Source organism: Gallinula chloropus (genome assembly GCF_964237585.1).
Source record: "Gallinula chloropus genome assembly, chromosome: 17".
In the NCBI taxonomy this organism is placed as follows: Eukaryota; Metazoa; Chordata; class Aves; order Gruiformes; family Rallidae; genus Gallinula; species Gallinula chloropus.
In genome coordinates, this window is record NC_140102.1 from 6,915,620 (window position 1) to 6,938,050 (window position 22,431).

General features: G+C 37.9%; 2 protein-coding genes across 2 annotated transcripts in view; one reads left to right on the forward strand and one right to left on the reverse strand.

Annotated features, from left to right (window-relative positions):
- The window catches only part of PI4KA (phosphatidylinositol 4-kinase alpha), a gene marked incomplete at its 5' end in the record, with an annotated part of 62,319 nt that overhangs the window by 16,232 nt on the left and 23,656 nt on the right, over positions 1–22,431 (forward strand). Inside the window, 10 exons of the mRNA XM_084271993.1 lie at positions 108–211; positions 1,160–1,328; positions 4,186–4,236; positions 17,796–17,904; positions 18,456–18,592; positions 19,532–19,665; positions 20,823–20,905; positions 21,183–21,253; positions 21,371–21,495; positions 21,939–22,020. Coding sequence (XP_084128119.1) covers positions 108–211; positions 1,160–1,328; positions 4,186–4,236; positions 17,796–17,904; positions 18,456–18,592; positions 19,532–19,665; positions 20,823–20,905; positions 21,183–21,253; positions 21,371–21,495; positions 21,939–22,020 — 1,065 coding nt within the window. The remainder of the gene's footprint in view (positions 1–107; positions 212–1,159; positions 1,329–4,185; positions 4,237–17,795; positions 17,905–18,455; positions 18,593–19,531; positions 19,666–20,822; positions 20,906–21,182; positions 21,254–21,370; positions 21,496–21,938; positions 22,021–22,431) is intronic.
- Positions 7,529–14,343, reverse strand: SERPIND1 (serpin family D member 1; the record flags this gene model as incomplete). The annotated part of the gene is made up of 4 exons (XM_084272227.1): positions 7,529–8,028; positions 8,440–8,584; positions 9,574–9,847; positions 13,491–14,343. 4 exons carry the CDS (start codon positions 14,341–14,343, stop codon positions 7,837–7,839), a joined length of 1,464 nt encoding a protein of 487 aa, XP_084128353.1. The 3' UTR covers positions 7,529–7,836.

A 22,431-nucleotide genomic window follows, 5' to 3' on the forward strand; every position in this document is an offset into this window, starting at 1 on the left:
TCTTATCTGAAGAACTTTGTAATACATATTTTCCAGGGTTGCTATTTAGAGAGGTTGTATTTAGTAAGCTCTGCTTAGTGATTTCTTGGCTTTGTTTTTTTTTAAAGCAATACATTTACCAGGAGGTGTGGAACCTATTTCAGCAAATCAGTGTTAAAGCAAGCTCAGTTGTTTATTCTGCCACGAAAGACTATAAAGATCATGGATACAGGTAACGCTTCGCTGTGTCCCTCAGATTTGTGCATACTGTATCAATTATCTTTCATGCTATGACAGGGACTTTTACTTTCCCCAGTATGTTTTATAATTATATTATAAATAATACTGTTCTTTATTCTTTGATTCTAGCAAGTAATATATTAGTTTCTATATTACAAAAGGCTAGTATTTTTGAAGTACTTAACGTTTTTCACTCCAAGTAGTATTAATTTTTGTGGGGTGTTTTTCCTCTGTAAGGAGCTAATGTTTGTAAATGGTATTTTACATCAATGACTTATGTTATCTGCAGCTAGAGTAATTAATCTCTTGGCCTAGAAAAGTTAATACTGGGTTTTCTCAGTGTGTTCTGTTTTGGGTTTATTTTTTTGCTTTGGGTGGGGTTTTTTTAAATGTGGTCCCAGTACTACTTAAGGATTAAATGGAAACCATTAACAAACTGATTCTGAGTTTGTAACTATACATTTTAGTCCCTGTTGGGGTAGAATTGGATAACTTTTAAAGGAGTATGTGAGTAACAGAGAGGGTTATTTGTGTCAGTATGTTTAAATGTACTATCTGACCCAGTGCATTCTCAGCTTTAAGAACAACTGGTACTAGCTCTGATTCTTTGGATGAGGAGCTTTCTCAATCCAGAAGCACAGCCTGTTGCTGCTTTTTGTCTGCAACTGTATCTGGTGCAGCAAAATAATGTCCTTTTGGCCAAAACAGCATCATAAATGAAGGTTAACAAAGAATTTTTCACTGAAGTACTGATTACATTTCAGTTATCAATAAAGTGATGTGCCATTATTCATAAAGCCAAAACACAATTCCCCCAAAAAATTGAGTGAAAGAATGTTAGTGGTCTTATTTATGAGAGTCACCATGAGCACTGTGAAGAAAGTACTAAAAATATTAAACTTTGAGGAATTGCTTGCTCATAACTGCTCTTTCTTCTCAGACACTGCTCTTTAGCAGTCATTAACGCCCTAGCTAACATCGCTGCTAACATTCAAGGAGAACACCTTGTGGATGAACTGCTGATGAACTTGCTGGAACTGTTTGTTCAGCTGGGGCTGGAAGGGAAGAGAGCTAGTGAGAGAGCGAGCGAGAAGGGACCGGCGCTGAAGGTAAGGTAGTCGCTGGTTTTGAGTTGTGAGCAGCTGTGCGTTTACACAGGCAGCACTACCAAACTGTCTTCTGTATGTGTTTTGAATCAAATTCACAGCTGTAACACCCCCCCCCCCAAAAAAAAATCATGCTTTCTTGACCCAAAGAATGTTATGATCATAAAATATCCATGCAGCTCTGTAATGCCTTTCAGATATCTAATGGATCTGTGTATGAGCCTGATTTTGTGTGAGGCTGAGTAAACTGCCTGGAGTGTTGAGTTTGCAAACCTGTGAAGAGAAATACAGAACACTGGCTACTGAACTCCTCTTACTAGTTCTTGAAGTGTTTTTTTAGATGTGACAGAATTCTACTTCTACCTTTAGCTGTGTCATAGGATCATAGCAAAACTTAGGCTGGAAGGGACTTCAGGAAGTCATCTAGTCCAACCTCTGGCTTGAAGTAGTCAGTATATGTCATCCTGATTAATCCTGAATTCCTGCTATGAGTGGGTGTGTCTTGATTTTTTTTTTTTCCACGTTGATGCAATTCTGTCTGTTTAGGCCTATAGTGGAAACTGCTGTGAAGGGAAAATTACAGATCTAATAAAAATCCCTGATTTTTAGGAGCAAGTTTATTCATAAAGCTTGCTTAAGAAAGAAAAGGCTTGTCTCTCAGATTAATTTGTGTGATAGGAATACTTTGCAGAAGAGGATATTTAAATGGTTTTGCTTTAAAATAGAGTTCTCTTTAAATGCAATTTTCACTTGTAAAACTTAATACATCCTGGACTTAAAAAGTCTGTAAGGGTATTTGGAAGAGGAATGTCTTTAAATCTTAACTAAATTTCTACAGGAGCAACTACTTCATTTACTCAGGATTCAGTGCTTCTTATGTGAAGACTTTTCACCTCACTTCATACTTGCTTTTCTTCCCACACTCCCAAGGTGTCCAAGGGTGTTTGCTGTGTCTATTCTGTTTAAGAAACAAAAAAAAATCTCAGACTTTCCCACAACGCTTTTCTCTCATCTTTGCTCTAAAATATACTCCCAAACAAGCTGTTAACCTTGACTTTTGCTCTTGAGATATGTATTATAATTTGAAAAACAAAATGTGGTTGCTTCCTACTCACCAAAAATCAGAGCCTTCTTCCTGTTATGTTCCTCCCTAGTGTTGAAATGCTGTAACCTCTGGGCGTTCACACACTTTCTTTGGATAACTTGTAAAAAATTAGTGTTCCATAGTGATTTTTATATGCAAAAAATACACTTGAATGTTTTAATATTCATTTGTGTTTATATTGGAAAGTGAAAGTTTTCTCAGAGATGAGGTTTGAGTGCTGTTCCCTGCCTTTTTAGGGCAGATGGGTAACAGCTCCTTTTGAGATAGCACCAGAAAGATGTGCCTTATAGGAACATCTTCCCCTTCTGTGTGTACTACATTTTAATAGTACTATGTTCGTTCTTTATCCTTTTGTGGGATGGGTGAGGTCTCTTGGTAAATACCTCTAAAATTAGTCAGTTTGCTTTGATAGACTGTGGATGCCAGTTTTTCTCTTAAAAGAGTAGAAGGACATGCCTAGAGTCTGCTTTTCATGAAGCCTGTGGTGGAAAAATCTCTCTCCTCGGGTGTCATAGATTGTTTTAACCACAGATAAATGAGCTGAAATGGTGAAAAACAGATTGCAAACATTGTTATAAAATGACACTTCTAAATTAGATTCCACACTCCTCCTTTCACAGATACTTTCCCACTGTTTCAGTTTTGAAATCATGGGAGACAAACTGCTGCACTGACTTAAAGCTGCCTGCAAGCAGGGAAACGTGTGCTTGATGTAACACAGCTTTGAGCTAGGAGGCAGTGTTTCTTTAGCATGAAGATACTGATTGCAGTTCTTGCTGGAGCACTCAGTGTAGAGTAAAAGCTATGAAATGTATTCTGAAGGCTGGGTTATTTCATTTTCAGGAAGAGATTAAGTAAAACATGGCACATCTCTTGCTCCTGAACAAAAGCAATATGTTTTTCTTTGATGGCTGTCAGATTGCATAGGTTCTCAGCTTCTCAGCGTACTTGTTTATAGACTTAAACTGGCTTGGAAGCCATTGAAATGTTTCAGTGGCTCATTTCTTTTGTTTTAAGCCAGATTTTTTAACCATGCAAAAGTGGTTTCTTTGAATTGAAGAAAAATAATGTGGGACTTTGTGTTAGGTTTGGGTTTTTTTTTACTGTTGCTGATAGTTAGCATGAATGTCCCCTGAGCATGTCCAGGGATGGAATTCATTGCATCTTCTTCATCCTTAGTGCCATATATCATCACAAAGAGGCCAATATTCTATTTTACTTACAAAAAGCCTAGTAGAAAAGTGAGTTTTCTGCAGTTCTATCTATTGTGTCATGTGATGGGTTCTGGCGATCTTAGCTTGCAGCTCTGCTTTGACTCTGCAGCAGGTTGTCATGTGCAGTGGACTGTCCTGATGCTAGCAAAAATATAGTGACTTTTTTGCAGTCCTTCCTATCATTTAGAGCAACTTGAGTGGTGTTCTTTTATTCTCTTCAAAAATATTTCAAGTGTTCATCTTTTGTTTTGCTTTATCTTGGACTCTATAGGAAAGATAACTAAAATGTGTTTTTGTTGTGTTGTTTCATTATTTTTTCATCTGAGGACTATTTGGTGTGCCCCTCTCTTTCCCCATTCTCTGTCTCTCTTCCTTTCCTAATTTGTTTTTCTCTAATTGCAAGATAGAGAGCTGGGACTGGCAGTGTATGTTTTTCTTCTCATAGACGGTGGGAATGCTTGATGCTTGAAGTATGTCTTGCAGCAGGTATTTTAGAAATGCTTTTGTGGGTGTTTTGATAATTCCTTGATTTTTTTTCCAGGCTTCCAGTAGTGCAGGGAATCTGGGTGTGCTTATTCCTGTTATTGCTGTGGTGAGTATCCAGTGGTTGTGTTGTTGCAAACAGAATAATTTTTCTCATCTGTGTCAGTACTATTTCATGGTCAAAGGATTTGATTAACAACTATTGCAGAAGTAAGCATCCAAGAGAAATATTATAGTACTGTAATGTAATATTTTTTGCTCTGAGGCAGGGGAAACATTTATTAATGACATATCTCTAAAAATAATTAATCTTTTATGATTCAGGGTTAAAATGTGGCTAGTTATGAATTTAAGAGATTCATGAGCTAAATAATACCACGGGGGATATTTCTTGGAAGAGTGTTTGGCATGCAGTGTAATAAGCAGCACATATCTGTGGCCTGAGGAGAGAAGTGAAAAACAAAAGTTAATAGAAGCAGAGTTAAAAATAAATCTTACTTTGGCAGCACAGTGAATTCTGCTTCTTAAGAGGAGAAAAAACAGTCATTGAGAAGGAAGGGAGAAAAAGGAGGAAGTGCCCTGTGTCTTCTGCAACTGGAATTGGCTGTCTTGCTGAAAGCATTGCATTAGGAGATGTGCAAGGACACTGATGTCCATTCCAGACTTGCTTATTTTGATGTGCATTTGGTTGTAGTCCTGTTGGAGAGGGTTCAGAGGAGGGTCACAAGGATGATCAGAGGGCTGGAGCACCTGCCCTACAAAGAGAGGCTGAAGGAACTGGGCTTGTTCAGCTTGGAGAAGAGAAGGCTGCGGGGGGACCTCATTGCAGCCTTCCAGTACCTGAAGGGAACTTATAGGCAGGAGGGGATTCGGCTTTTTAAAAGAGCAGATAATGGCAGGACAAGGGGGAATGGACTAAAGCTAAAGGAGGGAAGGTTTAGATTAGATATTAGGGGGAAGTTTTTTACAGAAAGAGTGGTGAAGTGCTGGAACAGGCTGCCCAGAGAGGTAGTGGATTCCCCGTCCCTGGAGGTGTTCAAGGCCAGGTTGGATGGGGCCCTGGGCAACCTTGTGTAGATCCAGGCCTGAAGGTTGGTGGCCCTGCCTGTGGCAGGGGGGTTGGAGCTCTGTGATCCTTGGGGTCCCTTCCAACCCAGACCATTCTATGATTCTATGATTCTATGGCAACTTGTTCTGCGGGGGAAAACTTATTTTTTAACAAAGTATAAATACTAATCCAGCTTAAAAATTAGTGTGCAACCATTCTAGATCTCCAACAGGAAACTTGATGCATCCAAGCTGGGTTTTCAGGTCATTAGGAGTAGTTGCCTAACAGCTGTAGCTTTTGCAAAAACATCATGTCTGAAAGATCCACAGATGAACTTACTGGAGGACTAAAAGCATCGTGTCGCTTTCTCACCTCCTGAATTTGAATTCTTCTCCAGAACTTTTCCTACACAGCTAAAACCAGGGAAAATGGCTTACTTGCAGCAGTCCCACTTGTATCATTCATTTCATACTCTGCGCTCACAAACCTCTTTACTGAAACTTTTCAAAGAGAACAGGCTGAATTTAACACTGGTAAAGATCAAAGAGGTGTTCCTTTCTTTTCCTGTCTCTTCCACCAGTTTGCAGCATAAGCTTTTCACTAATTCACCAGTGATCACACAGGCCATATCCTGGCTTTATAGAAATGGGTTTATAAGTGTCTCAGGTGGCTGTTATTCAACAGTTGCTCAGTGTTTGAATGAACAAACTAGTCCTCTGTTGACAGTGGGTAGTATTTTTCAGCTGTCAATAATACTAGCACTGATTTGAGTGAAAGCAGGTTCATTCCTTGTGTATTGAAAAAAGATTAATGCTTGTTAGGCACTTGATGTAAAAGATACAGCAGTACTTTTCTGTTTCAGACTTTTATTGATGATAAATTTGTTCAGAATAGCTGGTGATAACTGCATTTTTCTTAACTAACGTGACCTTTAAATGGAGTCAGTGCCAGAATCTGAAGCAAGAGTTAATGGTTACATTATGGTGGTTGAAGCAAATATTTGACTTTCTTGCACAATCTATGAAGATCATGAGTTTGAGCAGTAGCTGATTTGCTTTTTCTGCTTGATCTTTCTCCCTTGAATAATTTCTGTTATTTAGGTCTCAAAGCCCCTATTTCAGATGTTCCAGCTTATTTAACTGTTGGTAAACTAATTGAATCAAGGGCATGAATATTTAATCTTTTGAATATGCTTTTCTTTTTGGCTATAGATAAAGCAATAAAGTGTGTGTTACGGATTCCTGTTTTGAACCCTCAATGCTAAAAAGTACCCCCACATGATGGGCTTATAAGTAAGCACAGTGTGAGGCAGGAATAGAGAGAAACATCTGAGCTTCCTATTCACTATCAACTCTTCATTATCTTTTGTCATCACATACTGATATTTCACTGGTGGTCTTATTAAAAAGCTTTGTATATGGGCAAATAATTGTACCAGATGCAGAATTACAAATGGCAGTATATAAAAGCAAAATGAAATCAGTAAGTTAAACTTCATATTGGAAAACTTCTTGGAGAGGCTCTAATCCTTCAAATGACTCTTGGTTTGTAGCTTAATTTGGGTCTTTTTCCTAGCATAAGAAAAATTGTAATATAAATCTATCTAGAGGGATACAATAGCAAATAGCAGAAGCACTCTCACTGAATTGAGGCACATTTTTTAAAAGGTATGATGCAAAGGTAGAAATGCAAAGGTGAGACTGAATAACTTGTATGTGATGTGCAACGTTGATCCTTGTACTGGGTAGGTAGTAACATCCTACAGAGTGCAGGTAAATTTTTCTTATTAAACATGGAACAGGCTTTATAGAGAGATTAAGAAATATTGCAGTCTCAGTTTAAGACTTGAGAAGTTTTGAATCAAGTATGCAGAGTGTATTTGAATTCTTAACAAGTGTGATTGCTGCACATCACTTTTTCTTTTGTGGAGAGGATTAGGTGATGTTGAGCTGGTGAAAAGAGCATTTTGCTTTCACTACAAGAGGTATTCTAAAGATCTTTACCTGCTTGGCTTATTCTGATACTGCCTTTACCAATGAAGAACTGTATTGAAATGATACAAATTAAGTTGGGGGAAAGTAGTGTATCCCTTTTGTATTTCAATCTTCCAAGACATTTTTATCTCTTCTTATTTGGTACACTGGTCCGTATGGGTCATCATGTGTACTGGATGTTCAGTCTGATCAGTGTTACATGACGCAAGCAAAAGAAAGAAAGTAGACACTGTGCTTTTACAAGTTAGATACCCAGGAGAAACCTAGGTTTCTAAGTCTGGTCAGATAGTCAGGATTTCCTTATTCCTGTTTATTATAAATAGATATCCTGGCACAAATTTAGAGCTAATCTTCAAGAATCCAGATAATCTAACTATTTTATTGATTACATTTTATACACTGAAGTAGAACACAAAGTGTAAGTTACTTTATGATTGATTTTTTTAATATTCTTGTATCAATACATGGCACTATTTTAAATTGCAGTTAAATTACCTACTGCTATGAGTCCATTCATGTGAAACTACCTGTAGATAATATATTTCCTTTTTATACCAGTGGCTTTTGTATTAGCTAATATGACATAAAATTTCCCTTATGATACTGGTATATTAACATGTAATTATACAGCCTGTGTATAACAGCGTGTTGGAGGTCATCTCTGCTTTTAAGATTTGGCTGGGTTCACAACTCTACCCATGAACAGCAGGCAGCTGGTACGATGTTCATAGATCAGAAACAAAAAGGGGCGGTCGATAATGAAGCGAATCTGAGTAGAAAGAGGCATGAATCCCACGTTGGTTATTGCTGCAGCCTCTGTGCCTTCTTCATTCACAGTTATTGTGCCTTGATGATTGAACTGTTTAAACAGACAAAAAAGGGAAAACGAGTGAAATTGAGGATCTAATAAGTATACTCACATGATGTGCTCACAGTTTTCTCCCACTCCACATCCCGCCCATAGGTCCCTTGTGACACTCCTGCTGGTAACTCCTACGTGGTAGCAATCTTTCTGGATTTGGTTTGTGAATAAGCCTGTTCCTGGCTGTTTATGACATCATTTTCTGTGCCTTTGACATCTGACTAAATATGTTCCTCATGGTATGAGTAGACAAAGACATGCAGAGAAAACCCACATCCTTCCTAAGTCCTCCAGGAAAGAGGAGAGAGAAAATGCTATATTTGCTTAGTGTGAATTCTTTTTACCCTGTTGCCATATTTTCTGGTGATAAAGTTTAATCAGAAAGGAAATAAAGAGAGGAGTAGATACCCTGTCAATGGTGACCTTCTCATCCGATATACCGGAGTAGTCGCCTTTTTCATTGAACAGTTCTTGTATTCCCATCGATCTCAGATAATCAATCAGGTTATAACTCTTCTCCAGCTTAAATTTAGGCAGAACCACTTCTCTTGTTCTAGTAAAAATAAAATAAAAAGTGAAAAATCATTGAGGAGATAAAAGGAGTCATGCAAATTTATATATCTGTTGTGGGTTGGTTTTTTGTTGCTGTGGCTTTTTTCTGTCTTCAGCAAGAAGGACACAGAAATATACAGGCCTGTTTACTCTCCCTTGACTTTCAGAACTTGGGCATCACCACTTTTAAGCTGTGTTTTAAAAAAATCATTCCCCTCCCATAGCTGTTGGTTTGACAACTTAATATTTACTTGTGGCTGTTCACATTATTTATGTGTATGAGAGAGGTGTCTTTGAGCAGTTAGTACATGGTTGGATATAGTTGTAATAAATGTTGAACTGTCAGATTTTCTGGAGTACTAAATTGGCGATTTGTCACTTACTGTATATGATAGAAACAGGTTGGCTTCCTGAATAACACATCAAATCAATTCTTTTTATCTCTTTATCAAGCCAGAAGACAGATACCTCCTAGTCTGTCAGCTTGCACAAGAGAGACTCTGTCATTTTTCTCACCCATAATTGTGATGCCCATTGTTGCTTACTGAATGTGTGCCTTTACACAACAGATAGCTTGAAATGCACAGTGCTGAAATGAACCTAAGCAGCTTTCCCTATGCTTGAGATTATTCTGCACAAATAACTGATTGTTACCATAGGCCTGTTTTTCCTCCTCATTATAAACTTTATCAGTAAAAACTTTTTAGTGAAACCTACGATACTAAATGCATAACAGAATAAAAATTTGAGACTCCATTAGAATTGTCCTCAGTCATCCTTGATTTCTTGATGGCCTTTTAAATTTTGAGAGATCACTTGTCCTGATCTTTTTTTATATTCAATAAATTCATCTTTAGGAGGGGGTTTGCTTAGTTTTAATGTTTTTAATAAAAGTGTCTTTTCCTATCTTCTGTGTTCTTTACTTGCCCTTGGGAGTCTCATCAAGAAAATACCTTAAGACTTAAACAAGGTGTACTTTTCAGCAGATACCTGTTTGTCATGCTCTTCTGCCATTTTTCCACCACTTGAGGTGTGATCTGCTTTTCCAGGGCTTTCATGCCAGAGAGTTTGTGTGGCAGTACGATCAGCATGCTGATGTTCCCCACGAATGGGAGCTGGATCACACCACAGTCTAGCTCAGGGTCTGCAGCAGCTAGGAAGTTCCCTTTGGTCTGCATCATAGGAACCTTTATTGTTTGCTTCTCGTTCAGTCGGAAACTTCTCTTTGAAGTCATTTCCACTGGAAACTTATTCTCCCAAGTTCCTATTAACATGGTGCAGAAGACATTAAAAAAATTAAATCCTTGTTTAATAAAATATTTCCATAATAAGAGTTTACATCTAATTCATGTGAGTCAGGAATTATGGTAGGATATTGTTGACTTCAATTAAACCTGAATACAAAGACAGGTTTTTAAGTGACTTTAAAATTTCTGGCTTTATAACTCAACATTTCACTGGTTTGAGTGTTCTGAATGACAAAAGCTGGTAAAGTTAAACTGGAAATCTGAAGATGGCTGGTGTGAATGGCTTTTTTTTTTATTCTGCAAGGAAAAATTTTAATTTCTACCTATAAATTACAAAGATTAAACAGATGCAAGCTACTTGAAATGGCTTGCACCTAGCTGAACTATTGCCACAGCTGTGTTTTGTGAGAGATGTGTTACTTGAAACCAGTCCTAAAGCATGTTACTGGTACATCCAGCTAAGGTAATGGCTGTTCTGGTTTTGTATAAAGTTTTAAAAGGTATCATGCTGAAGGCATTATGTTGACTTAATCCATTCAAACCAATTAACTTTCTGTCTTCATGCATTGTGAAGACTTTGCATGTTGACTGCTTAATTCTATGCCCCAGTTTGATGTGATTTCAGCACAACTGCTGTCATCTGACAGATTTGTGCCCAAAGAATGCAGTTCAAAATACTTTACAGCCCAGGAAGTTTTGCCATCAGAGTTCAAATCTTTCAGCATGAAGATTCCTGGGTACCCCAAATATTTATAGACTGTCTAAAGGAAGGTGCTTTTTTTACAGCAGTGTTCCTATTGATCTCTTTTCAGACCTGTGGCTCTGGAAAAAACATTATTTCTTTCTTAATGGGCAAAGCTAGAGTTTTATAGTGGAAGTAGGGTTACCAGAATTTCCTGTTAAAACTCTGGATTTTAGGTCACCATTGGCAAGCAATTACACAGGGAGTGTGGTTGTTACTGTGTGGAGAGATTACAACTTTAACCTTAATTGGTAATGTTTTTCTTTTTTTTTTTTTTTTTTGAAGTTGCAAGTGATTCTGAAATTTTTAATCTGATTTTGCTAAATTGGCTGTGAAGTAACAAAAAACCCCTTAAACCTTAACTTGTTTTGTAATAGTTTCTTCATATGTTGGGCTTCACATGTTGGGAAGCAGTTTGAGAAGTGATCAGGCCATGGTTAATATTCTGAAGGGATTGGGATGTAAAATGGGTTATGCTATTCCTAAACAAATTGTCTCATTTCTCAGGAAAACCCAACATCTGGCTGTTCTTCAGGGAGCGGAACTCACAGGCATAGGCTCTAGTTAACTTAATGACGTGATGCTGCTGTGGAGCCTCAGCAGCACTGTCATCACCTGAAGAACAGGAGACATTTATCAGTTCTTCCTAGTAAGAGAGGAGGTGGGGAACTTCTTTATTGGATTCAGTTTTGCAAATGTGTTTGTCTAGGGGTAAAACATTGCTCTCCAGAAGGAGGCACATGGGCTTCTGGAGTCAGCTGACACCAGTTTGGCACTAGAGGACTTCTGTGGCTTCCTGTTTTGAATCTTCCACCAGGATGTCTTTTGGCTCCATCTGTGGTGGCAGATGCTGTCTCTGCTGATTGATGTCTCTTTTGCATTCATGGCTAAAATCTCAGAGAAATTGTCAAAATTATTCAGTTATCAAAACCTGCTGTGATCTACCATGGCTAAAATAACCAGCTCCTACTTGATAGGAATCTCATAAATGGTTGTTCAGACCTCTGCAGAACAGAGAATACACCTTGGAGGTAGACTGGACACCTGTACAGATTGCTTCTTACCAACATAGTTTTCAATAGTTTCTCGATGGTGTTTAATATAAAATGATCCCATTACTTGGTATCACTTGCACTGAGCTTCTCTGTGTATCTGTAAAATACCCATAGGTTTCTTAGCTCTGAGGGCTTACAAGTGATTATCTCCAGTGGTACAAACAGCATAACTATATTGTAAATGGAAAGGTGTGGGAAGAACTAGTGGAGAAACTAGGAAACCCAGGAGCAGAACTTCTTTTGTAAAAGCTTGACATACAGTGACAGTCTCCTAGTAATTCTAAGACTAAAAGATGGGAGATGGGAATAGAGAATTGATCTTTTCGGTTTTGAGGGTTAGAAAGTAGAGTCTTTATCAGACACCACCAAAGCAATTTGGACTAACAGGAAGCCATGGGGAGAAGAAAAAGCCAAAAGTCTTTTTGATCCATTACTAAAGGTATTTAAACTTTGGTGGTGCTTTTGTTACTTTGACATAGCACAAGTATTTAATAATTTCAGAATAACAACAGAAAGTATTTTAAATATGAGCAAATTGGGGGGTGGGAGTATCTGTTTTACTTAACCCTTTTCTAAAGGGCAGTAAAGCATGTATTTAATACGTGGTCATCAAAGATGTATTTAAGGATACAAATAAGTCCCTTTTGGATGGTATGTCCCAACAGGGGATTATGTAGACCTTATGCTAATGACTGTTTCAGATCTTTTAAAGAGACAATTGGCATTATTCAAGGAAGTAACACCTTGCAAGTGAGTGGGAAAAGGTATGTCTCATAAACCTACACGAACAGTGTTGCTATAAAGAAATGCTTAGAAGGCAGGTGCAAGAGCCCTTGAGCATTTGTTTCCTGGAAGCAGGGACATAATTGGAAAAAAGAAACTCCTTTGTAAGTTATGGGAAAGAGTATGTTGTACCTCAAAACTGTTACCCTTTTGTGCTAATTCCTTCCTTAACAGTATTTTGAGTCACCCTCATCTGATTTTCAGCTTAAGCAGTCAGTAATAGATTTCCTTTTTTCATTGGCACCTCCCACCTCTTGCTCATTTCATACCTTCTTAAGTTGAAAAATTAACAAGCTTTGAACCTGAGGCAGAAAACTAATGTTGAAAATCCACCACAGACTCTTAGTTTAAGTTGAAAGTAAGGATTTATAGTAAGAATATATTAGACTGTATAATAATATAAGTCTCTTTAATTGTTCAGCCCATATTGATACGTGTAAGACTCCACCCATATCAGCAGACAAGTCATGCTGAACTAACTGCAGTATTCCAAGTGGTGAAAGTGTTTGGTTTTAGCTGTAGAAGAATACTGCTTTGGTGGTTGTCTTCAGTCAGCTGTATCAACTCATTGACAAGGATCTTGCTGTGATCATATAAAAACCCCCATACTTTAAGTTGAAACCATAGTCATTCCTATGAATCCTCAGTACTTCAGAAATGTTAAGTGTTTCAACAGAGGTGAACCTGTGTCGTTCAGTGAAGCTCACTGGAAGCAGGACTGAATGTGAATAATAATTTACACGTGAATTAGTGCCTCACCATCTGAGACTCCTACAGAACTTGTGCATTCTGAGGCAATCTGCATTTTTATGTTGTTTTTTAGTATCACTTTTATACTATAAAGTTGGATGTAATAAGCATTTATTGTATTTGTGTGATACCCACTAACTTCAGGGCCTGACTGGAACATCAGTGTGCTACAGCAACATGCAAAAATGGGCTAATAATAGAGGCTCTTCTTAACAAGGGAGTGGATAAGCTTTTTTGAAGTGCAGGCTAACATTAAGTACAATCTGGAAGTATGAAGTGAATTGCAAACTGAGAAAATCCATTGCTAGGATTGAAGTAACAGATTCTTACCTTTAAAGTAAAGACAGTTGAGAATCATCATCTGTGTTGTAGGGTTTACATTCACAAGAGCTTCCTTTATTAATCCTTTGGTCAGCTTCAAGATGCGTTCGTTCGTTTTAGTTATGAAGTTGGGATCCGAAAAATCAGCTGGTTGGGCATCAGCAAAGTAATATGTTTTCATATTGTTTCTGAAGTCATTCAGAATAGAAAAGTCTTTCTGAATATAAAGATCATTGACAGACCTCAGAGTGTACCCAAAATTACGCCTGAAGAGCCGATGAGTGAGTTTGCGGAAGAGATTATGAACAGTCATGAGCTCGTATTTGGTGCTGGCATTAATGAAGTCTTGGAAGCCAAGAACAGATAATACTTCCTGCTGAGTTTGATCCTTCAGACCCAGAGAAATCATAGCCATTGCAGTGGAAATCCCAACAGGAGCCATGAGAATATTATCTGAAGAGTCGGCCTTGTCTGCCATGCTGCGGTAAAGGCTGAAACCAAAGTTTGCATTGAGGATATTGAGGCGTTGGATTCTGGTTTTGCCTTGGAATAGTTCAAGGATATTTCCCTGCTGAATTTCAGACACAATGTAGGGGGCAGCATCAATAATGTCACTGTAGTCATCTTCACCCAGTATCTTGTCGAGATCTAGATAGTCCTCTTCCTCCTCCTCTTCAGCAATCAAGTCGTTAGTGATGGTGTTTTCTCTGTGGAACTCAGGTGGTAAGTTTGGCATATCATAGGTCCCATTTTCATGTGGCTGTGCATCTTTAAGGCTTTCAAAATGCTCAGTGAAGTCCTTGACTCCACAGAATGTGGAAGTTATGATGAGAGCAAAGGCAAGCAAATGAAATAGGAACATCCTGACAGGACAAAACCTGGAAGACAGCATGACAAAGTTGAGAGAGCACAGACTAATAGAATTGTAGCTATTTGTTCCCTGACTTTAGGTCTATGCTGAATTCTGTCACAGCAGAGGGTTCATAGTTACCTTATTCAACAGCATCTTGAACTTTATTAGACAGATAAAGCTGTTTTGCTGGTAATTGGCTTTGTTTACATAATACCTCCAACCTTCCAAAGAATTGGTTGACCTCCTCCCATACAAGTTACCATATTGGCATATCTTAGCAGTAACAAGCTCATTACCTAAAATATGTGGGACTTGCTGTTTGTAACACTTAAAATGTGTACTAACTGTGTCAGTAGTGTGTGCTACAAGTATCATGTGAGGGTAAGTTTGAAGAGTCGAGCTTGGTAGAAGGAGGGACTGGGCATCCACTACAGGGGCACAGCAGAAGGCTGAGTTGGACTGTAGAATTTGAAAAACAACATCCTGTAGCTACAACAAAAATGTGAGTCAAGACTGTTAGTGGGACTGTACTGTGGGAAGTGTTAGGCATAAACATACGTCCTGGCCAGCGTGTGCTCTCACTCAGGTGAGTTACTACATGGTTGCACACACTTTTTTGCAGCCACATATACGTAATCTCCTCCTCCTCTGAAGGAGTGGCTTGATTCTGCTTTTTATTTCGTTATGTTTTGTTTCAGTTTACTTTCCTGTAGCACTGTACACAACACGTGTCTCCATTTTCTTCATGGTGTGAAGTCTCTGGAAGATCCTATTCAGAACTTTGTTTCTCTGCTCTTAGTGTTATCCTGATGCTGGATTTCTAACCTCATTTCTTTTGTGGGAGGGTATATTTAAATGGAATCTGCCTTTTCCTAAAGGGGAATTTAGTCACTTCATCTGCTGAGTATTGGACTGTTGCATTTTAAAAATGATTTTTTAAATCAAGGGCTGTCTTGGCCACTCTTCAAAGGACACATCTCTATGAGCCTTATTCAGCTGTAAAACATTATACCAAGAAGGGGGTCTGAGAGACTTTTTGCCATAATGTTGAGTTGTAATAATTAACAGTGATTTTTAAAAGATATGAAAAACTGTTAATTCCTTCATGTCACAAAGAAAGACCAATAAATGTTAGTGTTCAATAACTCTATTAATTGAAACTGTGAAACAGGACCCTGAATGCCAGGGTCTTGGGTTTTGCTCAGACTTCTTTAGAAAGTTACTTGATGACTTCATGAAGTAAATTTTCTATTGATAGTACTTCTTATTTATTTATTTTAGTAAAATAGCAAATACTTTGAGTAAATTGACAAATACAGCATAATCCAGGGCAAAACACTGAATGCAGTTAAAAATCTCACTAATACCATGATTTAAAGGTTTTTAAAATTAGCATATAGTCCAAAGAGCTGCTGTGTAGAAGTAAAATACAGAGGAGTACATACCTGCACATCTGTGAATAAAACCAGTACTTGAAGGAGAATATTTTCAAACATGTTGTAGCAGGATGGAAGTAACTGCACTAAGAGTTTAATCTTTGCAACTCCCCCCTGTTCAAAATAACTAGCCTGAAATCCTAAAACCATGTGAAGTGATTATGCCATAGGAAAAATGAAATCTTTTGGAAAAGTGAAGTGTCTGTGGAGAGTGATTTTACTCTGTGACTGAAGGACTCCATCAGTCTCTCTTTTTTTAATTGTTTCTACATAAATTCATGACTTTTTTTCCCCGCCCCCAGAAGCCAGGCCCTTACAGCAGAGGTACTCTGTCCAGTAACCAGTGGTAAATATCTTCTGCTTTTGGCACAGAAGAATTTGCTGTCTGTAGCTCCCAACTTTACCCTCTCATCTTAGCAAAATTAAATTATTGCTTAGCTGCACTCACACAGGCAAAACATTCCCCCCACTGAGATACAGGTCTCTGGTCAGGTCTCCCTAAAAGAACAGAAGATGTAAATGAAGCTTACCTTCAAGCCACTGTACTGAAGGGATGTGTTGAAGAGCTCAAGTAAGGGGAATGGCAGGGTTTAAATCTGAACTTTGACGCTGGGTTTTTGTGTATCTCCCAAAGCAAACATTCTCTAAACCAAACACTGCTAAACTTACTTCGTCAGCCAAAATCCCTCCCTTGCCTAGTGACCTCTGCTGAATTGTATGCTGCTTGTTGAACTGCTTTTATGGCTTTGCAGGTACTTGCTCACTTTTGAGGAAGATCTTTGAGCAAAAATTGGTGTGTATGTAAAGCTTCAAAGTCAAGCATGCACGTAAACTTGACTGTTAAGGGCCAGTAAAAGCCATGTCACTGCTGAATTATGGGGGGGACCATCTTACTGCAGATGCAGTTGAGGCCTCAGTGGTTGTGACAGTCAGGCTCCTTCAGCCAGCGTTATATTGGTGCAAAAGTGTTTTGCACAAGCAACTTTACACCACCATGCTATTCACCAGCTTAAACTCACCTTATTTTTACTATGCTGCAGGGAGTTTTTTATGTGGTTTTGTGTTGGGTTGGTTTTTTTAATGAACAATTTGTCTCATAATTTATGAATATATCTGAAGCTGGCTTTATGTTTTGCTGAAATACTGCTGGCTTTCAGACCTCATGGAAATTATTGTGCAGTTAGAGAAAACTCCTTCAAGCCAGACTAGAATCTAACATTCTCTTAATAAAGTTTATGGTAATCATATGCAGGCATATTGAATAAAGCTCACAGTTTAATGGGACATTTCTCTCATTTCTTAACGCTGCCTGTGCTTTTAGCACTTTAAGGATAAGACACTATGAGCTTTGTCACACAGATTTATCTAGCACTGCATATTGTGGTTGCTGGGGAGTATAAACTGTGCTCCTCCTGTGGTAGCAGCTGTTTGTGCAGAAAGTACCAGAGCATTTTAATAAGGGTGTTGAAGATAATGCTTTTTTGCTTTCTTGTTTAGATAGCAAATTCTCCAGAACTGATGTCATTGTGTGCGTGGGTGCAGACAATGAAAGATCCCCAATTGGTGCCTCAATGTATTTCCACAAAGCCAATAAACAATAGCAACCAGAAGTATGTTTGACTAATATTTATTTGTTTTTGAGTTCCTTTGCACTGAAGCAAAGCTGTGTGGCACTGTCTTCAACAGAGTTTAAAGGACCTGTGTGGTCTCTTCCTCTCTGCAGTTGACAGGATACTAAGGTTATGTATTCACTTCAGAGGTTACTGTGTCAGCATGGTATTATCCCTGCATAAAACAAAGAAAATTCTTATTTCAGGCATCTCAAATGTTAGCATTTAAGATATTCTTACAACATTTAATTTTCTTCAGTATAATAATAGTAATGTGGTACTAGTTTTCAAAGATGACAAAGAATATTGCCACCTTAAAGCCTTGTGAAGGAGGTCTATGAATTGTTGCCTTGCATGGATTTAAGCTGTTGTAAGTCCCATCATTTTCTGATGTTAATTTTTATTTCTTTGGTAGCTCACTAGACGCCTGCCACCCATCAAGGAGGCCAAGCCCAGGTTGCAGAAGCTGTTCCGTGACTTCTGGTTGTATTCAGTGCTGATGGGATTTGCTGTGGAAGGATCAGGTAGTGTAAATTCTAAGAGAAAACATCTCTGCTCATATAGAACCTCTGGATAAATCTCAGTACAGCTGTGTGTAAACCATTCACAGCAGGCTGAAGAAAATTTGCAGGCATAATGGCAGCACAAAGCAAACAGCTTACATGAGAGTTCTCTGGTAGGGTTTCTTTACATCTTTGCTGTGAGATTTAGCACAGTATAATTTGTTCTTCTACTTTGCTGGTTAGTTGTGGTTTTTGGTTTTTATTTCCTAAGCTAATACAGCAGTTAGCTTTTATTAAGCTTGAGTCCTGATAATGAAGTTTTTAATGAAAGATCAGACACGTGGGGTACAATGGTTATCAAGTAGAAGCTTCTTATCCAGTGAGAAACTTCACTTGGAATTACTAAAACCTGTTTGTTATGTTTGGAACATGGATCACTTGTGTTGAGGATTTGTACATAAGTGGATGAAAAATATGCCATAGGAAGTAGTGCAAAGCTTGATAGTGCTAGTTTGAATCATAATGTTGTATGTCTCCCCCACCCCATCTTCCTCTCTATACTTGTGCTTCAGGTCTCTGGCCTGAAGAATGGTATGAAGGTGTCTGTGAAATTGCCACCAAGTCTCCATTACTCACGTTTCCCAGCAAAGAACCACTCCGGTCTGTTCTTCAGTACAATTCTGCCATGAAGAACGACACAGTGACTTCTGTAAGAATTCATTTCTGATCTCCTTCCATAATGTCCCTCAGAGTTAAGTGATACAGTGCCCATCATATACTGAAATAGCCAAATACCCTTTCCAATAGGGCTTGCTTCCTATTAGTGAAAAAACAGCTCCTTTACACTACTCTTAGGACAGTGGTGTATATGACTTGGGTTTTTATTGAGTGTTAATACAAGTGCTTAGGGTGGTAGCTGCACTATTTAGATCAGGAGTAGAAATGAAGTATTTCTGGAAATGGGAGCCTTTTAATAGTTTTTCATCTGTTCTATATCAGACAAATTGCACTGTTTAAAAAAAACAAACAGCAAACTTTGTAAGGAAACAACACACTGAATCTTCCAAAGAAACATTAAGTGAGCTTTTTACCTTTTTATCCTCTACCTTGGTACTGGTATACTTCTCTCTCTGTAGTGTTTGCAGGGTAGATTTTAGGCAAGGGCTGTTTGTGGTGGCACTGCAAAGTGGATTGAAGAGTTGCAGCTTAGGCAATGTCTCTGGCTCACATACAATACAGAAATCTACACTGTGCCTAGATACTTAGTTCTGTGGCATCAGAGAATGGCACAACAGACCCTTGAAGCTTCAGAAGCTGGACATGGTTGATGTTGATCAAAATTACATGGAGTTTCATCAAAATTATAAGGATTTAGTGTAGCAATTATACTTCTTCATTGGTATAACTGCATGGAACCCAGCAGCTATTACAGCAGGGACCTTGACTCCAGTGTTGATACTATTTAATTCTGTATTTGAAGAATCTTGACTTGCTGAGTCAGAGCAGGTTGGTCTTTCTGCAGGCAGGTATCCTGACATACTGGTTGCAAAAGTTAAAAAGTAAAGAATAATAGCTGAAAGCACATGTTTTCAAAACAGAAATTAATATAGTACTCCCACTTCAGATAACTTCATGTATTCATCTCTAGGCTGAATTGAATGAGTTGCGAAGCACCATAATAAATCTCTTGGACCCTCCTCCAGAAGTTTCAGCATTGATCAATAAGCTGGACTTTGCCATGTCGACCTATCTCCTTTCTGTTTACCGACTGGAGTATATGAGGTATATATATATATATGTGTGTGTGTGTGTACTGTTTTGTTGGTGAATTTAAAAACAAAAAAAGAAGAAAAATTATAACCTCTGTATGTTCCAGCAGAATTTCCAGACATGAAGATAAATGAAAATCAGTGTTTTGAGTCATACTAGCTCTGCTGGAGATTCCAGGACTGGGAATTCATCTGCACAAAAATGCCTTTTCTGTAGATAAAAAGGATGGAATATGTATATATATATATACACAAAATATACTTAGATTATTTTATATATATAAATGAAAAATACGTTTTATATATAAATTTACAGATAAAATAGTTATGCATATAAAACATACGTAATATAAAGTGTGGGCTCTTGTCTGTATAAGAAGTCATAGATGGACAAAAGGGTTCTTCAGGGAATCTCTTGCAAACATAATGTGTCATCTACACAGTCTTGTGCTTGCACCTGTGAAGGACGGTGAGGACACTTCCCTATTCTACAAGATTAGTGTAATGTAGGAGCCAAGAATTTTTTTATAATGTACTTTTTCTTCCCCTCAATAATGTGTTAGGGTTTACTAATCAAACACACTGAATTCACAGGCTACTGGATTTTTTTCTTCTTTAGAAGTGTATTTATTACTGCTATTCAAAGAAGTGAGTAGCTGATAGCTGAGATGGAGGTCTAGCAGTCAGGAAAGTGGGAAGAAACTTCTCTGTCATGTTTTCACTTTGGCAGTGACTGACCACAGGGATAACTATTTCCAGAAACACCCTGGCTCTGTTTTAGGAACAGGTTTTTTAATCAGCAATATTTCCATCATACACAGATTTGACCAATGCAAAGCCTATTGAAATACCAAATATAATGCTGTGTTTGTGGTGATTAAGTGCATCATCATCAGGTTCCCCACTCCTGAGGTGTGAAGGTTACTCTCTCAGTGACAAACCAGCTTTTTACCATCTGAGCCCTTTTCACTGACTGTAGAAACAAATAGCAATATCACACTTGCTAGAGAATTAAAATTATCCTGAAATTAACAATGACCATGTGTGTGTGATGGGGACTGTGGTGTTGGAAGTACATAGATTTGAAGATGTTTTAAAGGAAAAGAAAGAAGAAAGAGCCAAGAAAAAAGAATCCAAATGATCCAACCCATAAAACTTTCTTTTTCCCAGGGTGTTGCGTTCAACTGACCAAGATCGCTTTCAAGTTATGTTTTGCTATTTTGAAGATAAAGCCATTCAAAAAGACAAATCTGGTAAGATTACCTGTCTAGGTTATCTTGCTATTTGAGATACTAATAAGTTATCTCCAGGCATGCAAAATTTAAACAAATCAAGCAACTATGTAGCAAAATTAATCATGTTTGCTGTGGTGTTGTTGCTTTTATTCTTGGCAAGAATGCTGGGTTTGTTTTGAAACAGCTTGGTTCAGTATTGGCTGAGTAAACATAAACACTTCTTACCTGTAAGGCTTGGTTTATAAAGCAAAGGTAATTCTGATAATCAAACCTGTCACTTCTCTCAATTTCTCAGGCATGATGCAGTGTGTGATAGCTGTTGCTGATAAGGTGTTTGAAGCTTTCCTGACAATGATGGCTGATAAAGTAGGTTCCTTGTAAACTAAAACTTTAAATTTATGGAAATGTTCTCATTTCAGTTTATCAAAGTGTGCATGGTTTTTTCCTTGAGAGCTTCATACTTCTCTTTGGCATCCTCTTTAGCCTAAAACTAAGGAGAATGAAGAAGAGCTGGAGAGACATGCTCAGTTCCTGCTGGTGAATTTTAACCACATTCACAAAAGGATCAGGAGAGTTGCAGACAAATACTTATCTGGTCTGGTAGACAAGTAAGTATAGGTTTCATTTTCCTATTCTCTTTTTACATGACTGCTTAGTGATTACTTCTGCAATTCATGGCAATCATGAAGTGGATTTCTTTAGCTGGTACTTGAAAAATAGCATTCAGTAGTATTTTTAACCTGACTTCTGAAACCCCCAGGTTAAAATGTCTGTGTCTGCTTAGTATTACCATGGATGGAGCAAAGTGGCCATGAAATAAATGGAGTCTCAACTCCTATGAAATAGCTCTGCTTAGCTTGCTCTTGGAGAGTTTTGACTCTTGTTTAGCTAGGCAATTGTGAGCCATGGCAAGATTTGTGACTTTTGCTGAGTATGTGCTTGTCTACTGATGTATGTAGGTAGCCCTTTGAGCAGCTCTGTTTCTTGAGAAAGTAATTTCCTTCCTCGGCTCTCCACGGTTACTGTGTTTCTGAATCCTGTCTTGCTCTAGATTTCCTCACTTGCTGTGGAGTGGAACTGTGCTGAAGACTATGCTAGATATTCTGCAGACACTGTCACTGTCTCTTAGTGCAGTAAGTTCCTTTCTTAGTAATGCTGTTAAGAACATAAAATTTATATTTACGTTATTCTTTGGTAGAACTGTGGGGTTTTTTGCATTGTTTTGCATTTATTTGATACTTAATTTGATTTCTTAGGTTTTTTTGCTTTCATCACAAAGATTGATAAAAATCTTAAAATTACATTCTGTGAAGGAGCTGTATTTGCACCCATATTTCATAGGTAGTAAAACTAGTGATAGAAAGATGTTTTCAGATGTGGTTCAGAAAGTCAAATTTAGCATCAAGAATAAAACACTGGATTACCAGTTCTGGGATGTAACTGTTTAACTCTCATGTTTGGTGGAAGGTTTTGGGTTTATGTTTTTTGTTATGAATTATGGTTTTCAGATTATATTCTTTCCAGTATCCATATTCATTGGATTT